The sequence below is a fragment of the Syngnathoides biaculeatus genome, chromosome 4, assembly GCF_019802595.1.
Source record: "Syngnathoides biaculeatus isolate LvHL_M chromosome 4, ASM1980259v1, whole genome shotgun sequence".
NCBI classification, from domain to species: Eukaryota; Metazoa; Chordata; class Actinopteri; order Syngnathiformes; family Syngnathidae; genus Syngnathoides; species Syngnathoides biaculeatus.
The window spans coordinates 4,659,983-4,681,102 of NC_084643.1; the positions used below are offsets into that span (position 1 = coordinate 4,659,983).

The following is a 21,120-nucleotide window of genomic DNA, read 5'->3' on the forward strand; positions in this document are numbered from 1 at the left end:
GGTTAATAAAAAAATGGATGGATGGATGGATGGATGGATTTGATAAGACTGTTGAAAGTCAAGTCGGACTCGACAAGCAAACAGGTTTCAAGACTTTGTCTGTGGTTTTTAAAGAGAGTGACTCTCTTTTCTCTACTGCCAAAAACAATCAGCTCACTTTTGTTGTGGTTTTAATTGGTGCTGGTCCATCCAGTTATTTCATTGGTTTGGACAGTAACATCCGGAGACACTGCTTGTTAAATGGTATTTGCATAACTACGTTAGTCACCATTAAAGTTCACGTACATGCTGAACAGGAGGCGTCCAAGAACTGACCCTGGAGGGACCCCATTGGTCAAAGCCATTTAATGAGAGTGAAAACTTGCATGAGTTACGATACAAGTACGACGACATTTTGTTGGCTACAAATTCTACTAATTGAATTCTATTCATAAAATTTGAGGATGCACCGTACAGAGAAGGTCAGAAGGAGCTACATTGTGTCTTTGTAGACCTGGAGAAGAAGACCTATGACAGAGTACCAAGAGAGGAACTGTGGTACTGCATGCGCAAGTCTGTCAAATATGTTAGAATAGTAGAGGACATGTATGAGGGCAGCAGAACGGCGGTGAGATGTGCCGTAGGTGTGTCAGAAGAATTTAAGGTGGAGGTGGGGCTTCATCAGGGATCCGCGCTGAGCCCCTTCCTGTTTGCGGTAGTAATGGATAGGCTAACAGACGAGGTTAAGAGTGGAATCCCCTTGGATTATGATGTTCGCAGATGATATTGTGGTCAAGCAGGGAGCAGGCGGAGGAACAATTAAAAAGATGGAGGCACGCACTGAAAAGGAGAGAAAACAAGATTAGCTGAAATTAAACAGAATATATGTGGGTGAATGAGAGTGGCGGTGGGGGAAGAGTGAAGCCACAGGGAGAAGAGATCGCGAAGGTTGATGACTTCAAATACTTGGGGTCAACAATACAGAGCAATGGCGAGTGTGGTAAGGAAGTGAAGAAACGGGTCCAAGAGGGGTGGAACACTTGGCGGAAGGTGTCTGGTGTTCTATGTGACCAAAGAGTCTTCGCGAGGATGAAGGGCAAAGTTTATAAAACAGTGGTGAGATGTGCCGTAGGTGTGTCAGAGGAATTTAAGGTGGAGGTGGGAGTGCATCAGGGATCCGCGCCAAGGCCCTTCCTGTTTTGCAGTAGTGTGGTAAGGAAGTGAAGAAACGGGTCCGGAAGGTGTCTGGTGTTCTATGTACGGATTTGAGACGGCGGCACTGAAGAAACAACAGGAAACAGAACTGGAGGTGGCAGAGATGAAGATGCTGAGGTTCTTGAGCAAGTTGGAGAGGATTAGAAATGAGCTCATTAGAGGGACAGCCAGAGTTGGATGCTTTGGAGACGAGGTGAGAGAGAGCAGACTTCGATGGTTTGGACATGATGAGAGACTTGAGAGTGAGTATATTGCTCGAAGGGTGCTGAGGATGGAGCTGCCAGGCAAAAGAGCGAGAGGAAGACCAAAGAAAAGCTTTATGGATGTTGTGAGGGAGGACATGAGGACTGTGGGCGTTAGAAAGAAAAAGGAAAAAGTTAGTCAACATTAAGGTTGATGTACATGCTGAACAGGAGACGTCCAAGAACTGACCCTTGAGGTTCCCCATTTGTCAAAGAGTGAAAACTTCCATTAGTTACGATACAAGTACAAGGACTTATCGTTGGCTACAAATTCTACTGATTAAATTCTATTCATAAAATGATGTCGTGGCCAGATACAATCAAATTTATTGTGGAATGTGACCGACTCTGAATACAAAATGGTTCTTCCTCCTCTAAGCATCAAACGAAAGGCCAACTTCCCTTTTCCACATCCAATATGACGCCACCGTATACGTTAAGGCAACGTTCAAACCTGAGTTTTTATGTCTATGATATTAAGTTTCCCCTCGCCACCGCCCGCCCACCGGTGCTCTTCGATGGTTACAAAAAGCCGCGACTGCAAGCTAACAGAGGACGGTGGAGTCTGAACTTCCGGCAGCTAATTGGTGTTTTCGGAACAAAACGGCCAGTCGCTCTGACTGTGTAACTCACGTCATGTATCTTTTATTTTGAAAGGGAGCTCTCGGTCAAGCTCGCCCGCTTGACAAGAGATGTGACCGTTGCCAAAAGGCATGCATTTTCCCTTCCCTTTCGCACATCATATCGACCACCTTTGTTTCACCACCACACACAAATTTTCACTTTTCCCCCCCCCGGTGTGTTTTTAGCCGGTTGGTGGTGGGGGAGGCGAACCAGCGTCGAGGATTCCAAATCATCCGCTCGGCAGCGGGGAGCGGGTTAGACGCCGGTAGCGGGTCGGCTCGACCATGAGTGAGGGGAAAGCCGGAGCTTTGATAGCCGCGGATGTCCATCTGACCCCCGGGGCCGCGGATGTGGCGAGACCCACGTGGAGCGGGCGGGTGGAGTTCATCCTGGCCACGGTGGGCTACGCGGTGGGCCTGGGCAACGTCTGGCGGTTCCCTTACCTGTGCTACAGCAGCGGAGGAGGTACAGCACCCCCGACGATCCGAACGAACCGGACCGCACACCCCCCCCCCCCCCAAAAAAAAAAAAAAATGTTACAAACACGTTATTAACGTGTTACAACTTTGAAAGTGTCCGAACCTGATCGAGCCGCAGCGAGGATACATATCGTCATAAAGTGTATCGTAACCACACTTAATCAAAATCCAGTTGAGGTTGTCAGGTTTGACTTTTGCTTTCATGCAGCAATATAATATTAACCCCCCCCCAACCACCCACCCTCCACTTTCGGGGCGTGTTTTAATGAAATGTTTATATAAGTAAAATATTCCACTGAAGTTGACTCGATCCACGGAACATAGTTGAAATTCTATTTTTTAAAAAATACTTTAGTGCGTTTTGGCCAAATGCTTCATACGTCAATAAAACCTCGCTTGAGCGGTGTTATGTGTATGACGTCATACAATCCATAGAACTCATCCCCGGACTTTTTAACCCCCTGCGACCCCCCCCCCCCCCTTCCCTTTCCCCCCTGCTTCAGGAGCTTTTTTGGTCCCCTATCTCATCATGTTATTCTTGTGTGGCATCCCGCTGCTTCTCATGGAGTTTGCCATTGGCCAGTTCACCCATCTGGGTCCGGTCCACGCTCTTGCCAAAGTCTGCCCTCTGTTAAAAGGTAAGTAGTTACTCATTTGGGTGGACTTTCAGTCCTAACACTTCCCGTCCCGTTTTGCTTCTCTCCGCTTTCGTCTCGCGAGCCCCCCAATCCGCCGGTGTCACCTCGCAACGACGAACGGCGCTGGGAGGCGACGGCGACGGATTGGGTTTCGCCAATCGAGTGTCGCGTTCCGCCATTGACCCGTGGCGTGTTTTTTTGCCGAAACCTGCCGCAACTCGTTTGAATCTGCTAAAAAACAGGAAAAAAAAATTTCCAAAAAACAAAACGTGAATTTCTGACAAAAAAAAAAACACAACACTTGGTCATGATACACCTTACTTGAAAATTGCACTTTCCAGTTTTTAAAGTGCCAGCAATATGTGAACGTAGCCCACCCCCCCAGTTCACTCCTGGCCTCCACCCCTTGGGTCTCTGACCAAAGCCGCGCCCTGCGCTAACGTTCAAGATGTTTATCCTTGTTTTGTCTCGAGAGGTGTGCAATTCCTACTTTTCCCCACTTTTGTTGCGAACAGAAAGCAAGAAATTCTGCCAAAGAAGGATCATTTTTGCAAAGACTATTTTAATAACATTCTACTAGCGGGTCGCACGGACAGTTTTAACACGCATGACAAATTTATTTCTTTATTTTTGTTGAAAACTACTAACTTCGTCTATAAGCTTTAAGCATTTAGGACGATACATCATACTGGTGTATTGCGACGTGTTTTTGTAAAATTGTGCTTTTCAGTCTCTCCAGAAGAAATTTGAGTGACTGTTTTACTTACACACACCCTTTAAAAAGGGGGACGTGTTATGAAAAGAAATGCTTTTTAATTTTGGGTGGATGTCAACTGCGTCTTTGACTCCAAGCGGGTTCTGCACTCCTGGCCAACTGCTAATAAACACAATAACCACTCCCACGTCGAGTTTCTCAGCCAAAAACTCGGCGGCTAAACCGGCCGAAGTTTCCGAGCCAGGCGAGCGCTGTGTCGTGACGGCCCAAGCTCGCTATTTTTTTTTTTTTTTTTTTTTTTTTCCACCACACTCTGGGCTCTGTTTCCATTAGTAGGAGTAAGACGCTGATCTCACTGGCCTGACCAGTCGACGAGCTGATGGCGACTTGATTGAGGCGACGTCTCCTAGCGACTCGCCACGGAGTGCCAATTTATCTTCACGCTCACTATCAAGGAATATAAACCTCAATTTAGCAAATTTTTTTTGCAACTACGCCCTTTTCTTAATTTTTTTTTTTTTTTAAACTTTAAACACAGCTGGTAAAGCTTCGGCCTCACACTTCTAAGGTCCCTGGTTCGATCCCGGACTCGCCTGTGTGGAGTTTGCATGTTCTCCTCGTGCCTGCGTGGGTTTCCTCCGGGTACTCCGGTTTCCTCCCGCATCCCAAAAACATGCAACATTAATCGGAGCCTCTAAATTGCCCCTAGGTGTGCTTGTGAGTGCACCCCTTATCTTTCTCCATGTGCCCTGCGATTGGCTGGCGACCAGTTCAGGGTGTACCCCGCCTCCTGCCCATTGACAGCTGGGATAGGCTCCGGCGCTCCCCGCGACCTTTGTCAGGATAAGCGGCAAAGAAAATAGATAGATGATTCAAACCACGCAATGTTATCTGAGAATAGCCATTGTTGGGTTCGCTGACTAATCACTTTTGGGGTTCACATACTTATTCCTCATTGAGAATGTTTACTTACTTGTTTTTTGCAGCACCCCCTTTTGGATATGAAATTAATCCCCCCCCCCCAAAAAAAAAAAAAAACGCACACACATAGGCTTATCTTGCTATAATCCACGTCAATAATCACTTATACAATTGAAAAATGACACTGGCGAGTTTATGAAGCCACCACAAATAAAGAAAAATCTAAACTTTTTTTTATCTGCTAAAATTTAATGTCTTTTATAATTTTGTTTTCATGTCACTTCAGTGTGACAAAACATCACAACATAAATAAGCAATCTAAAAAAAAAAAGGGATTTTGTAATATTAGTTAAGACAGATTGGATAACTGGGAGAGGCTCCAGCACCCGCGCAAAACTTGTGAGGATAAGCGGCTCAGATAACAGATGTAGTTTATTGTTGTGACAAACTGGATGAAATTCATGTCCCGTTTCAGTGTTGTCTGTCTTTTAAGAATTCAATAATCTATCCAGAATCTGTTCGAAACAATCCAACCTCGTCTTAAATTTTGACCGTCAGAAAAATGTTGCGGTCACACACTCCGGGAGCGTTCAGCAAATTCATTTTTTTTTTTTTTTATTGCTTTCCATAAATGCCACCGTACACACAAGGGGCCCTTTGTGGGGATACAATTGATATAGCACGTACCAGTTTTAGTTCGCCACCAGCGGGTCAGAACCGGCCGTCCGTCCATTTTCTGAGCCGCTTATCCTCACAAGGGTCCAAGTCGGCAAACGTGCTGAAAGGAGCTGATTATTAAGTCAGTGCATGTTTGGGAGCAGTAATGATATCACAATTTAGACTTGAGCATTGTGGGAAAACTTTGTTTGGTAAAGGAGTGAGAAAAACAAGAGTTCGTGCATATTCACTTAAACAGTTTATGATCATGATTATAATCTATTTAAATGACAGCTGCAGGAATTCTTTTTTAATTTCATTCTTGAATAATTATTTTTTCCTTTCCTTGAATCATTTTTTTCCCTTCCTTACAGTATATAATCAATTGTTCTATCATGTTGATGGATGAGAACTCGCTCGGCCGAAGGCGTAACCGATTGACCCCGACTCGAATTGAAGGAACGACGCGTTCCGGACGCGTCGCGGCAAACGCCGGCGCGTCCTCAATTTTAAGGCGCCGTGCGCCGACTTGTTGGAAACGTTCATCAAAAAAAATAATAAATCGCCCAAGAGCTCAGCCATCAACAACCTGTCAAAAAAAAAAAAAAAAAAAACTCTTTGAATTGATATTTCAATGATGTTGTCTCTATTGTTCTAACTGGTTTTTCTCCATAGTTTCTCTTTAATGACAGAGATTATCTACCCGATCAAAACGTGGGCCCCCCCCTCACTTGTTTTATCACTCCTTTCTCCCAAGTTAATACTCAGTGCTAAACCGAGGCCAAAAAACAGGTAGTGTTTTCCTCTCCACTCTTTTGAATGATTTCCACATGAAATTGCATTTTTTTCATTTATTTATTTATTTTCGTGTTCTTCGCCCCCCCCCCCCGGTCATTCATTTCCGACGGAAATTCTGCAATCAGTACCCGCGGTCGTGTTTAATTAATGACAGGGCGCGCTAGCGTAAGCGCGTCGGCGTTCCCACTTCCCACCTTTGCCGCTCGAGCGCTCGCCGAGGTGACAGAGGCGAGTTGCGGCGGCAAACGTTTCTGCGTGGAAAGTGCGATTTGGGTTGACGCGCCGGTGGGGGGAGTCCAGTATGTACACTGCATGCCGGCGATTCCAATACCATTCGCTGTTTTGAACACGGTCCGATTGATTTTTATATTTTATGTATAAAAACGAGTCCCAGAGAAATCATTTCAAAACCTTTGCCGCCAATCATGTTTCGTGCGACCTGTGCAACTCCATTTAAAAAGGGGGATTATTTTCAAGATATGATTTGCAAGCCCTTTTTATAATTGGGGCGGTAATAGTGCTCAAAATTAATTGAATATATTCAAACTCAGGCGAAATGAAAAGAGGACGGTCGGCTCACCGGGCAGAGATTACATCCAAAACTGCATCTCGAAGGCGTTTCGAGGCAGACACCGAAGCTGTTCTTTATCGTAGACTTGAGGACGTCTCCCGTGCGTCACATAAATTATCGTAATTTCCAGCCTATAAACCGCGACTTTTTTCCACACGCTTTCAACCCTGCGGTTTATGCGGTGATGCGGCTAATTTGTGCGTGTTTTTCCAACGGTCGCAAGATGGCACTCGAGCGTAAAAGGTAAAGAGTGAGACCGAATATATGTCCCGAGGACGTGACTTTTAGCGCTGCGCTAGCGTGTTCCTGAGTGATTTCTACCAGTATGTTTTTTTTTTAACTGACCCTGTTAGCATGGCGAGCTAGCGTTAGCATTAGCGCCCGTGGTGGCGCTAGCCTTAGCATTAGCACGGCGGCGTTAGCACAGTGGCGCTAGCGTTAGCGCGTCGGCGCTAGCGTTAAACCTCTTTCTGTCTATCGTCTTTGTAAATATCTCGTGTTTCAATGTCGGCTTCAATGTGGGCACTTGCGGCTTGTACCCGGCTGCGGCCTATCCATGTACCAAATGGTATTTCCTTTACAAATGTACTCGGTGAGGCTAACCAGGTGCGCTCTCTCGGCCGGGAATTACGGTAGTCACTTTGAAAGAAAAAGGCCGCGGATGTGACGGCCGGTCCCGATGAATAAAAATCGAGTCTTCACGTTGCTCGAGGTTACTTTGGACTGGTGAAACTGAGTCAATAATAGATGGCTACAATTCACACTAGCAAGTGGAACGTAGCTCAATGTCTTGAAAATATTAGTATGCCGCATTAAAAACCACGTGAAATGTATCCAAAAGGTTTCTCAAGGAAATGAAATGGAGTCAATTTCACCCGTCACCACCCGCCTCCGACCACCATAACGTGATTTTTGACACGCGTTTGGTTCGTTTTCTAGCGTGATTTTCAAAAAAAAAAAAAATAAAACGGAACCGGTCTTGCCGCTCTACATCGGAGCCCAGACACACGAGACGGGCCTTACTTGTCAGAAATTCCTGCCGATCTTTCAGTGCTGCTGTCGGCCTCTTTTGGAACCTCCCTGACCCCGTTGTCTTGATGTCTTTTCGTCTGCTGTGCAGTTTTTCCCCTAATCTGATACTCACCGCGTTTCCTGGTCTAATCAATGCCTCGGGAATTCTCCGGTAGCGTTCTCCCGACCGACGGGACGAGATCGCTCCGGTGCCGCGGAAGCTCTTTCCAGACCGTGGCTCGCGCCTTCTGATGCGACTTGAAAAATGTAAAGTATGTTGGCGCGCGCTGACTGATATTTAACATAAGTCGAAATGTGATTGGCTAGTTCTGAAGGCGGCCGTGTCCCTTCCGTTAAAAGGTGTGTGCACTTCTGCAAGCGCGGTACCCGTTTTTTTTTTTTTTTTTTAGTTGAATTGCACAGGTCACATCCGTGTTGGGGGGGAAAAAAAAAGTTTTGAAACGATTCAGCTCGGTCTCATCTTTGATATTAAACGTAAAATGGACGGAGGCGCGTAGACTTTTTGTTTTCCGCCGTACGCCGGAGAACTTCGGGCGAGCGTTGCGGTCCCGCGTCTCACAGCGACCCTTTCGCCGCAGGTGTCGGCCTCGCCACGGTGGTCATCTCCTACGTCTTCTCCACCTACTACAACGTGCTGATGAGCTGGGCGCTCTTCTATTTGTTCAACTCCTTCGGAGCGCCACCTCCCTGGAGGTCGTGCAACAACAGCTGGAACGTCTTTGAGAACTGTTCCAGCGGTTTCCCGGGCAACGTCACCGATCTGCAGTCGGCCAGCCAACAGTTCTTTGAGTGAGATACATTACAGCGATTGCATTTTTTATTTTCTTAGGTCACATCCTTATTCCAAAATGGAATAAATTCACTTTTTTCTTCAAAATTCTACACAAAGCATCCTGTAATATAAATATGGAAAACATTTTGGGGAATTTTTGGCTATTTTGTTAAAAATAAAATAACTTCAGACATCACATCGTGATGTATGTAAACATTTTGGGGAGTTTTTGGCTATTTTGTTAAAAATAAAATAACTTCAGACATCACATAGTGCGTATGTAAATATTAACAGCCTTTGGTCAAATATTTTGATGATGCGCATTTGGCAATCGTCAAGAGCCTCGAGTGTTTTTGAACGTGCCTCCACAAGCTCGGCATCCCTATGTTTGGCAATTTTTATGTAATGATATTTCCAATACAGCTCAGGCTCCATTAGGTTGAACGGGTGTGTCAGCGCACGTCCAAATTCTTGCTGAAAGATCAACCTTTGGCTCAGTGTGACGCACCTCTGTCCGTTTTTGGCTCCGCTTTCCCCCACGAATCCCGCCTTCCTTCGTCCCCCCCCCCCCCCGACCCGCAAGCGCGTTTCGGTGTCGGGACGGCATCGGTCTGCTTTGATAAGCGCCGCAAGGTTTTCGCTCAACGTTCCGTCTGCCGTTAGCGTCAAAATTGTTCAATCTTTGCTTCATTATGCCAGACAATTTCCTTTTCTGTTATCTGGGAGAATCCTTCAACTTTGAGCACATTCCGTGGGAGGTGGGGGGCCGTGGGGGGGGGGGGGGGGGGGGGCTTCTTCAAGGGCACGCTATCAGACGGGCCTGTTTAATAGACGGCTGCAAAAATTGTTGTTGCCCTTCTGGAATTTTCTCTGCATTTCCAAAGAGGAATGATGGCGGTCTGACAGCTTGACCATTGGGTTCGAAGACCGTTCACCGAGTCCTGGTTTTTGCTTTGACATGTACTGGAAATGTTGGCCTCACAGTTCTGAGGTGCCCGGTCCGATCTCGGACCCGCCTGTGTGGAGTTTGCATCTTCTCCCCGTGCCTGCGTGGCTTTTCTCCGGGCACTCCGGTTTCCTCCCACATCCCAAAAACATGCAACATTAATCGGACACTCTAAATTGCCCCTAGGTGTGATTGTGAGTACGGCTGTTTGTCTCAGTGTTCCCTGCGATTGGATGGCAACCAGTTCAGGGTGTACCCCGCCCGCATCCTGCTCATTGACAGCTGGGATAGGCTCCAGGACTCCCCTATCCCTTGTGAGGATAAGCCTCAAAGAAAATGGATGGATGTACTATCAACTGTGTAGCCTTATAGATTAGCATCTTCTTTTCCAAATCATGTCAGTCAACTAAATTTATCCCGGTGGGACTTGAATGACAATAATAATAATAATAAATACTTTTCGTGATCCTTTCTTTTTAATTTTGATGCATCTTCAGTTGTCGAGTGCTGTGCGCACAGTTTTGAAGAAAACGTCAGCCAATTTTGGACCGAGGCTGTAAACAGTGAATGTTGAAAAATTTGAACCACGAGGAATTTGACTTTTTACATGTAGAAAGTTGCATACCTTCAACCACGACAAGCCCGGCCAAGCCACTCGTTCCGTAACCCCTGAAGCGAAAAACACTTTGTATAACGTGGAATGTATAGTGGCTTGAAAACAGTGGCGGCTGATGGATGGATGGATGGATGGATGTACAAATGGCACTTCGCATTCCCACTCACAGTCACACCTACGGGCAATTAAATGTCTTTTGTGATGTGGTTGGAATCCAGAGTACCTGGGGAAAACCCACACAGGGACCAGGAGAACATGCAAATTCCACACAGGTGATCCCAGATTTCAAACCGCATCCTCAGAACTGTGAGGCAGACGTGCAACACGCACACACACACACACACAAAGCCCAATTCCAGGGAAGTTGCACAATGGAAGTGCAAACAGAATCCATCCTTCCATGTTCTTTGCCGCGTATCCTCACGAGGGTCGCGGGGAGCGCCAGAGCCTATCCCAGCTGTCAACGGCGTAGGAGGCGGGGTACACCCTGAACTGGTCGCCAGCCAATCGCAGGGCACATGGAGACAAACAGCCGCACTCACAATCACACCTACGGGCAATTTATAGAGTCCAATTTATGCATGCTTTGGGGATGTGGGAGGACATGGGAGTGCCCGGAGAAAACCCACGTAGGCACGGGGGAGAACATGCAAACTCCGCACAGGCGGGGTCGGGATCAAACCTGGGTCCTCAGAACTGTGAGGCCAAGGCTTTACCAGCTGCTCCACCGTGCCGCCAAATAGAATACAGTGAATGCAAATACTTTTCGACTAATATTCCATGGAATATTTCCTCCGGCAAGCGCAGAGGTTACGAGTATTTTGACAAATAAGGAGTACAAAATTATAAAGATATCGCTTTTCAAATGTTGGGTGTTCAAGTAAAAAGCCAGCAGGAAAAAATGATTAATATTAATTATGGTTTCATGCAAAACAGTCAAACCTCGATAAAATTTATCATCCCCGCATAATTGTTTTAATTGCGATTAAATGTCAATACACAACCGGAGGACAGTTAAAAAAAATTAATAAAATTCTGCAAGGTCGGGAACATTTGGGCGACTTTGAGAGAGGAACAAATATGTAACCAACACGCAACAGAGAAAATAATAAAACAACCAAAAAAAAACACCTACATCGCAACCTTGGACCAACACCAAAACCTAAACAACCGTCACATTCCCGGAAGAAGTTTACCAACAAGGAAACCACACGTACCAAAAAAACACTCACACACATTCACGCACACAAAAAGGCAGCCGACAACAACACTTAAAGAGAATTCCTCCGTCGGGTGCTGAAAATCAGAACATTGCATCTGAGAACCAGACTCAACGGGGAAAAGCGTTTTGTATGGGCATAAATAAGTGCCACCAGGATTTGATTTGAAAAAGTGATCATATTTTCAATATTTGTATTTCAGTGTGACTTTTCAATGTGAACAATTCAACCGGCTACAATTCGCTGTCTGAAATTCGCCGGCAGGGTTACTTCAGGTCAGAACCCAACACCCAGCCGAGAGCCGTCAGGAGTCACATGACTTTTGTTTACGACGCCATACTGGATGGCAAACCTACAATACAACTGTTGTTTTTTTTTAGTGATCTTTTTGTGAATATTGGCTTGCTCATCAGCGTCTTACGGCCTTTTCATCGTGGTATTTTATTGTTGTAAAAACGGATAGAAAAAAGGGGTCTGACACTTCAGGTATTGTTTCATTTTTCCTGGGTACTCAGCTAATTTACTCTGGTATTCTTCACACTTGTTACCTATCTTTACAGAGGTCTTTGGGGTGTCAATATGCCTACTGGCACCCGCGGTAAAACTTTACTTTCCAGGTTTGCCAGCCAATCGTTACGCTTTCTTAGTCACGTGACGTCACATACTAAGAAAGCGTAACTACGATTGGCTGGGTGTTCTTTTCTGACCTGAAGTAACCCTGCCTGGTGGCACAGACTGTGAATTATTAGACACCGGATTGTAGCCGGTTGAATTTCAGACAGCGAATTGTAGCAACTATAGAAAATGTGATCACTCCACATTTCAAATTAAAATCCTGGTGGCACATAGTCCATAGTTTTGAACCTGAGCCGGAAGTAAAAACCATAACGAAGGAAAACATTTTAACTATCGACACTTCTCACCGTCCCCTTTTCTGTACCGCTTAAATATTTTTCCTTTCCGTTATTTCACATTTTTTTTTTTTTTTTAAATTTAAAGTGACTCATCTGAGCGGAGGGAGCGTCCACAGTCCAGCCGCCACCGCCGGTAACCTCAAAATCCGCAACCCGGGACGCGTTTTCGTACAAAGCCCAACGGCGTCGTTACGGTACACGTTCAATTGTGACGACTGGTTTTTTTGGGGGTTTTTTTTCGCAGTCACAGGCTTCTGGAGAAAACGAGCGGCATTGAGGACGTCGGCGGCCTTCAGTGGGAACTCTTCGGCTGTCTCCTGCTGGCCTGGGTCGTTGTGTATTTATGCATTTTTAAAGGAGTCAAATCAACGGGCAAGGTTAGAACCAAGCAAAGACGTGTTTGCCGTTTGCTCGCTGGAAAGTCCGAATGAACGTATCGTTTGCCTCAGTGCTTAATAGTTCAAATCTTCCAAATGACCGCATGGCAACTTCATCCCCCCTCGATTCCACCCTGCAGGTTGTTTACTTCACGGCGATATTCCCGTACTTCGTCTTGTTGGCCCTGCTCATCAACAACATGCAGCTCCCCGGCGCCAAGGAGGGGGTCCTCTTCTTCGTGACGCCCGTCTGGAGCAAACTTTTTGAAGTCAAGGTGGACTCTTCTTCTGTTTGGAGATTTGAGGCTTTCAATCATTTCCCCGTGCGACTTTCTGTCGGCGGTGTACGCGGGTTGTCTGCAAATAATTTCCCAAAGAGGAATAAAAAAGGTTGCGCTAGTCTTGAGCCGCAGCTGGAGAAGCAGTAAAGTTGGGAAAAAAACTTTAAAAAAGTTGTAAATGTACACTAAAGAGATTGAATACATAATGTACATTAATCCAGATATTTTAAAACGTGTGTTTACCCAGGCTAATTATGCGATTATATATATATATATATGAAGAGTTTGTTTTCAAAATGAGACAGGCATTTTTTTCAGATTTACGAAACTCGCGCCAAAATTATCCATTCGGAGCTGGATAATTTTGGCGCGAGTTTCGTAAATCTGAAAAAAATGCCTATGTCTCGTTTTGAAAACAAACTCTTCATATCTTTTTTTTTTGTGTGTATTTTTTTTCCATCTGTTAAATTTGTTTTCCAAAAACGCCCACACAGGTTTGGGTGAACGCAGCTGCCCAAGTGTTCAATTCCTTGGGAATCGCTTTCGGTTCCATGATTTCAATGGCGAGTTACAACAAGTTCAACAATAACATTGTGAGGTAACGTAACACTTCATAAGTTGTTATCCATTTTTTTTTATTTATTGTTTTTTTTTTTTTAGCATCTTCCTACCTAAACGATACAGTTGTGCGAGATTTTTTTTCATCCCTTTTTTTTTTTTACTCGCAGAGACGCTTTGATCGTATCGTTCGTCAACTCCTTCACGAGCATTCTGGCCGGGTTTGTGATCTTCTCGGCTATCGGCTACATGGCTCACGTACACAATCTCCCCGTGGACAACATATCGACGGACGGTAGGCATCGAGGACGCGTTCCCGATTTTTTGCCTGGAAAAAGCACGTGTAAATGAAATAGTACCTATAAGTACCTATAGATCAAGAACGGTCAATAATTTTATATGATTGTATTGATAATTAATTTTTTTTTTTAAATAGTGTAATTTCCCATCTACAGAGCACACCTGCTTATAAGCCTCGTCTAGTACATTTTTAAAGGAAATACCATTTGGTACATAGATAAGCCGTTCCTGTGTAAAAGCCGCGAGTGGCCACATTGAAACCAACATTGAAGATATTTACAAACAAAGACGGTACACAGAAAGAGTTTTCAAAGTTAGCTTAGCTTAACAGCAACAACACGGTAGCACAGATCTAACAGAGCCGATTAAAATAAAACAAAACATCGCTAAATAACTGAGAGACGGCAGTAACACAGCAGCAACACCCTAGCGTGGCACCAACAGGGCTGGTTTAAAAAAAACATATTGGTAAAATCACTGAGACACAGCAGCCTAATACTAGCATGGCGCTAACAGGGCCGGTTTAGAAAAAAACACACCGGTAAAAATCACGGAGATACAGCAACACGCTAGCACAGCGCTAACGCCAGTGCGGCGCTGACAGGGCCGGCTAAAATTAAAAAAAAAAAAAACATACTTAAATCACTGAGACATGGCAATAACACAGCAACAACACGCTAGCGTGGCGCCGACAGGGCCAGTTTAAAAAAAAAAACATACCGGTAAAAATCACTGAGACACAGCAGTAACAGCAGCAAGACGCTAGCACAGCGCTAACGCGGCACTAACGGGGCCGGTTTAAAAGAAATACCGGTAAAAATCACTGAGACACAGCAGTAACACAGCAGCAAGACGCTCGGACAGCGCTAGCAAGACATACTGGTAAAAATCACTGAGACACAGCAACGCGCTAGCTAAAGCTAGCGCAGCGCTAATATGGCCAGTTAAAAAAAAAAAAAAAAAATCACTGGTAAAAGTCACTTCCTCGGCACATATATTCCACCGTCTCACCCTTACCTTTTCCGCTCGAGTGCCCCTTGCAGCTGTTAGAAAAAAATGCACAAATTAGCCGCATCACCACATAAGCCGCGGGGCTGAAAACGTGTGGAAAAAAAGTCGCGGCTTATAGGCCGGAAATTACGACCATAAGGCACACTTAAAAGTCTCCAAAATGGACGCCCTCCCCCCCAAAAAAAACCAAACCACTGGTTGAATTGTAAGCATGGAGGCTAGCATATGTTTTAGCGTGCATGCTACCAGACGGTGGCGCTTTAAAGGCAGTGAGGAACAATTGCACTTTGAATTTCATAAGCGGAAGAATGATCTTCGGTTGCCCCCACACAATGGCAGGTTTCGACAAGTCATTAGTTAATGTGTCACACACAAACGCGGTGCCATATTGAAACTCAAAATATGTTTTTAGTGATTGAGCGTGACTGTCATCATGGTGACTAATAACTGGTGACTTGCCTACGCCTGTCGAATGGAAGCTTGTTTGACGCTCAAGTGCACAGTTCAAGTGCAAATTATGTTTCAAGCTAGCGTGCGGTACGTTTTAACATCCCTGCGCCCATAAACACAGTGCAGTGCGTCTTATGTATGTATTTAATATGACTGCGCTGACTGACTAGTATGACTGCGCCTTTCAATGACGGTGCGCCTTATCGTCGCGAAAATACGGAAAATATATTCGTACCCCGCTTTACAGTACGTGACAGGTGGGAGTTTAAAGAGATACAAATGAAAACGTGTATTTTATTGTCTCACCCTTAGGTCCTGGACTGGTTTTTGTCGTGTACCCTGAAGCCCTGTCGACCATGCCCGCTTTTCAGCTGTGGGGGCCTCTCTTCTTCTTCATGCTGCTGTGTCTTGGTCTGGACAGCCAGGTAAATATCGCGCACCGTGACCAAGCATTTTTGCTGTTGTTGTTATTGGCCCGATTACCGTAATCCCCGGCCGACAGAGCGCACCTTGTTACAGGCCTCATCGAGTACATTATTTGTAAAGGAAATACCATTTGGTACATAAAAATGCCGCAGCTCTGTAAAAGCCGCAAGTGCCCACATTGAAACATGCGATATTTACAAAGAAAGGTGGTACACAGAAAGAGTTTAACGCTAGCGCGGCGCTAGGGTTAGCGCTAGGATTAGCGCCATGCTAATGCTAACGCTTGTGCTAACACCAGCGCTGCACTAAAGCTAGTGCTAACGCTAACAAGGGTAGTTAAAATAAAACTTATCGGTAAATATCACTGAGACACGCCAATAACACAAAACCAACACGCTAGCACCGCTAACGCTAATTCTAACCCTTGTGCTAACATGCTACGCTAAAGCTAGTGCTAATGCTGACATTAACAGGGCTGGCTAAAATTAAACTTACCGGTAAATATCAGTGAGGCACGCCAGTAACACAGCAGCAACACACTAGCACAGCGCTAACTCTTAACGCCCCGCTAACGTTAATGCTAATGCTGGTGCTAATACCAGCGCCGCGCTAAAGCTAGTGCTAACACTCACGTTAACAGGGCTGGCAAAAAATAAAACTTACCGGTAAATATCACTGAGACACGCCAGTAACACGGCAGCAACACACTAGCACAGCGCTAACCCTATTGCTAACGCTAACGCTAACAGGGCTGGTAAAAATAAAACTTACTGGTAAATATCATTGAGACACGCCAGTAACACGGCAACAACATGCTAGCAAAGCACTAATGCTAGCGCAGCTCTAACAGGGCCAGTAAAACTCACTTCCCGGCACATATATTCCACCGGTCTCATTCTTAACTTTTCCGCTCAAGTGCCCCCTTACGCCCGTTAGAAAAAAATGCAGAAATTAGCCGCATCACCGCATAAACCGCAGGGTCGAAAGCGTGTGGAAAAAAAAGGCGCGGCTTGTAGGCCGGAAATTACGGTATTGCCCGCTCATCACTTCCACCGCACATACAGCTTTCCCATTTGTAGTTTGAATGTCATTTGTTTCACGTTTCTCCTCTTCTCCAGTTTGCCACAGTCGAGGTGGCCTTGACATTCATAAAAGACGAATTCAGAGCCAAAGTTCTGCATTTTGTCAAGCGGGAGGAGCTGCTGGCTCTGATCGTCTGCGTTGTCAGCTTTTTTCTGGGACTTCCCCACGTTACGCAGGTAAAACGGCGACATCCGGACTCCTCGAGTCCTCGAGCGCCGTGCTGCAAATGTAACCGCCGGCGACTTTGTGTTCTTTCTCTCTCTTTTGCCAGGGCGGGATTTACGTGTTTCAGCTGATGGACCACTACACCGCCGTGGTCTCCCTGGTGTTCTTGGCTTTCTTTGAGGTCGTAGCGGTCTGCTGGTTCTTTGGTAAGATCCTCCTTTTCTCTCGCGCGCTGCACCATGAATGTTAAATTGCGGGACTGTTGCGAAACTGCGTGGAACCGACAAGCTGTCAGCACACATTTCGGAGGAGGGATTTATTGGTCTGTGGATGATCTAATTGGAACTTGTCATATGGCATTAGGGGTCCGCCGCATCTCGTACATGATCCAGAAGATGCTAGGAAAGCCTGTCAACATCTACTTTCGCATCTGCTGGCTCCTTCTCTGTCCTTTGCTGGTGTTGGTGAGCTTTCAACATTTTTATGAATACATATAATGTGTTGCGGTGGTAAAGCGTTGGCCTCACAGTTCTGAGGACCCGGGTTCGAATCCTTACCCAGCCTGTGTGGAGTTTCCATGTTCTCCCCGTGCCGGCGTGGGTTTTCTCCGGGTGGGCGCTCTGGTTTCCTCCCACATCCCCAAAAACATGCAACATTAATTGGACACACTAAATTGCCCGTAGGTGTGATTGTGAGTGCGACTGTCGTCTGTCTCTATGTGCCCTGCGATTGGCTGGCGACCAGTTCAGGGCGTACCCCGCCACCTGCCCGATGACAGCTGGGATATGCTCCGGCACTCCCGCGGCCCTTGTTGAGGATAAGCGGTTCGTAAAATGGATGGATGTATTCTTATGATTATATAGCTAAACTGCCCATAAATATGCATTTTAAAACAAGTGAAGCTTAATAAGGTCACCTGCTGCTTTCCCATCCGTAGTGCATACTGGTCTTCAGTATCGTCCAGTACGCTCCAGTTCGGTACGGGACCTATAAGTACCCATTGTGGGCTGAGAGGGTGGGCTGGATGATCTCTCTGGTCTCTCTGGTGTGGATTCCCATCGGAGCCATACAAGAGCTCTATAACAACAAAGGCTCTTTTCTCTCGGTGAGTATGCCGCTGATGTACGGTATCGCGTCACCGTGACTGCGCAAAAATAAGTTGAAACCCGCATCGAAACACGAGATGTTTACCAAGAAAGACGGTACACAGGGAGTTTAACGCCACGCTAACAGGGCCGGTTAAAAATAAATATACCGGTAAAAATCACTGAGACACAGCAGTAACACGCTGCGCTGGCGCAGCGCTAACAGGGCCGGGCCGGTAAAAGTCACTTCCTCAGCACATTGATTCCACCGGTCTCACTCACAACGATAACACAAGTGCCGCCGCTCTAACCCGAGCGCTGCGCTTAGAGGGTCGGTTAAAAAAAAGATACTGGTAAAAGTCACTAAGACACGGCAGTAACAGGCTAGCACAGCGCTAACAGGACCGGACAGGTAAAAGTCACTTCCTCGGCACATTGATTCAACTGGTCTCACTCATAACGCTAACGCTCGCGCCGCCGCCCTAACAGAGCTGGCTAAAAAAAATATATAAAGTTTCTTTATAATGGTAAAAATCACTGAGACACGGCAGTAACATGCTAGCGCAGCGCTAACATGGCCAGACCGGTAAAAGTCACTTCCTCGGCTTATTGATTCCACCGCTCTCACTCTTAACGCTCACGCTAGCGCCGCCGCACAAACACTAGTGCCGTGCTAATGCTAGTGCCGCCGCGCTGACGCTAGCACAGCGCTAACAGGGCCGGTAAAAGTCACTTCCTTGGCACATATATTCCACTGGTGTCATTCTTACCTTTCTGGCTCAAGTCCCCCCCCCCCCCACTTTGCGGCCGTTGGAAAAAATGCACAAATTAACCGCATAAACCGCAGGGTTGAAAGCATGTGAAAAAAGTTGCGGCTTATAGGATGGAAATTACAATACGTTTGTATATTTATACATCCGCGATGGACACAATAATAAATGGATTTTTTTTTTCATATGCAATTTGGTTTTTCCCATCCTGTGTGGGCTTTCCCGCATTTACAAAACAGAAGCTCAAGTCAGGTCAAATGAAGCCACTAAATCACCGTTGCGGTACCGCTTGTTTGCCAAGCCGCTGCTCCGACGTTTGCCGGCGATCCCGTTGACGGGGCAACCGGCTCTCGCCGCGAGTCAGCCGGGCCGGGCCTGGGATCGGCTCCAGCATCACCTGCGACTCTCCTGAGGACAAAAGCACTTTAGAAACCGGACGCGTGGATAAAACGCGCGAGTGCGTCTAATGATTCTAACCGGGAAGTAACGTTGAGCCGTGGCGCCATTTCGAATATTGATTTGAAATCTTCTTTGCAGAGGCTGCAAACGGCGCTGACTACCACGGTCGAGCTGAACGTTGAGGATTCTCCGGATGAAAAAATAAACTCCGGCAACTCAGTGGCACACCTCAACTCCACGCTTTGATGTGTTATTTTCATGAAAATGGCATGTAACGTGGAGCTTTTTTTTTTTAAATTTTATTTTAATTTTACTACATATTACAACTGCGCGTACATCTGTTTTATTGCAACGATTATACAATCAAGTTTTTCAACCTCTGAAATGAAACTTTTGACACACCAAAGAACGGTTTTGTCGGGTGACTCGGAACCTCGCCGGCGCTAGCGTAAAACCTGAAAGGCTTCTGGGAGAGAAAGCGAAAATAAGTGTCGGGAAAAGCCGACTGGAACAGCCAAAGTTCAAGGTTGAAATCCAAGGCACTTTATACGGCGACAGGCGGTTGCTGACTCCCGTTGAGCATGAGTTTGAATGTGGCGGGTTGGTTCAAAAGCACATCTTTCGTCATGAGAGGGTGTGCGCACTTATGCAACCACGTGATCTCAGTTGTTTATTTTTTCTTCCCCTCTAAACTTTTCTTTTTATTATTATTAACTTGGAATGCTCAGGGTTTGGGTCACATGAGTGGATACAAAAAAAAAAGTTTTAGAATGTGTGATCTTGATCTACTTTTTGATATCACAAAAAAAGCTGGCATGTGACTCATGGTATGTACATATTTTATCTTCAGTGAAGATGAAAAATGCATTTGTGCTTCTAAGTTTACATCACAGAATTTATGAATTATTGGTAATTTTGGGGAAAACTTTGAGCATCTTTTTTTTTTGGTTTATTACTGTTTCCCCCCCCCCCCAATGATATTTTGAAAAAGCCTTTTAAGTTTGCAGTCGCTATAGAGTTGAAATTAAAATATGAAATAAATGTGTTTTGTAAACTTATGAGCACAAGTGTAAGTTTTGGTCAAGGAAGAACTTGAAAAGTGGCAGATCGCGCCATTGTCCTCAAATCCAGAAGTGACATCCTAATACTTGAGCGATTGAAAAACGCGCATCTTATTATTATTATTATTTTTTTTAAATCTGCAGTCATTTGTTTGCTTTCAATCGCGATAATCATGCAACCAGGTGAGCGGGCACTGCCGATTTCATGATCGTATCATCCTGGGTTTTATATTTCATTACTCGTTTTTCTTTTTTTAAATGCCATTGATGATTCACGGAACTTTTTAATTTATGGGTCCATATCCGAGATGCGCCAGCGCTGATATGGAAAACGATTACCAGCAGAGGGTGCTGCAGCACAAGCCAGGTGGTGGTTTTCTAGCCTTATTGCGTTCTCTTACGGTCATGTGCCATATAATATTCCACTGATAAAACGTGTTTCCTGCATTGACCTCGATATGCAGATTCCATTTCATGCAACCTCCTCTATTAAATCATTTATTTTGTATTTTGTTTCCTATTATTATTCCTAACGACATACTGAAAGTTGATATGTGCTGTTATCTTGGTCAATAAAAAAAGTCAAAATGAGTTTCTCTCTTGGCATTGGTATCGTTTCCAGGGGGTGTCACTTGGTGGCAGTAAAGCAGCAGAATCTTCTTCTTTTCCTTTCGGCTTGTCCCGATTAGGGGTCGCCAGAGCGCATCTTCCTCTCTAACCCCAACTGCCCTCATGTCTTCCCTCACCACATCCATAAACCTTCTCTTTGGTCTTCCTCTCGCTCTTTTGCCTGGCAGCTCCATCCTCACCTCCCT

The 21,120-nt window shown here is 45.6% G+C and overlaps 1 protein-coding gene across 1 annotated transcript; it reads left to right on the forward strand.

Annotated features, from left to right (window-relative positions):
- The first annotated feature begins 1,964 nt into the window (after positions 1-1,964).
- On the forward strand, positions 1,965-20,896 carry si:ch211-225b11.1 (uncharacterized protein LOC561694 homolog). Its single transcript, XM_061817287.1, has 14 exons — positions 1,965-2,147; positions 2,246-2,525; positions 3,043-3,177; positions 8,450-8,660; positions 12,584-12,716; positions 12,857-12,991; positions 13,492-13,595; positions 13,726-13,850; positions 15,629-15,741; positions 16,861-17,001; positions 17,097-17,196; positions 17,354-17,454; positions 17,928-18,095; positions 19,383-20,896. The coding sequence occupies exons 2-14, from the start codon at positions 2,345-2,347 to the stop codon at positions 19,488-19,490; spliced, it is 1,755 nt and encodes a 584-aa protein (XP_061673271.1). The 5' UTR covers positions 1,965-2,147; positions 2,246-2,344; the 3' UTR covers positions 19,491-20,896.
- The last annotated feature ends 224 nt before the right edge of the window (positions 20,897-21,120 follow it).

What these genes read in the sequence shown, in the direction of transcription:
- si:ch211-225b11.1 (XM_061817287.1), top strand. Translation starts at nt 2,345, where the DNA reads ATGAGTGAGGGGAAAGCCGGAGCTTTGATAGCCGCGGATGTCCATCTG. An exon ending in AGTCTGCCCTCTGTTAAAAG is followed by an intron (nt 3,178 to 8,449) that starts GTAAGTAGTTAC and finishes CTTTCGCCGCAG; the next exon opens with GTGTCGGCCTCGCCACGGTG. An exon ending in GACTTCCCCACGTTACGCAG is followed by an intron (nt 17,002 to 17,096) that starts GTAAAACGGCGA and finishes CTCTTTTGCCAG; the next exon opens with GGCGGGATTTACGTGTTTCA.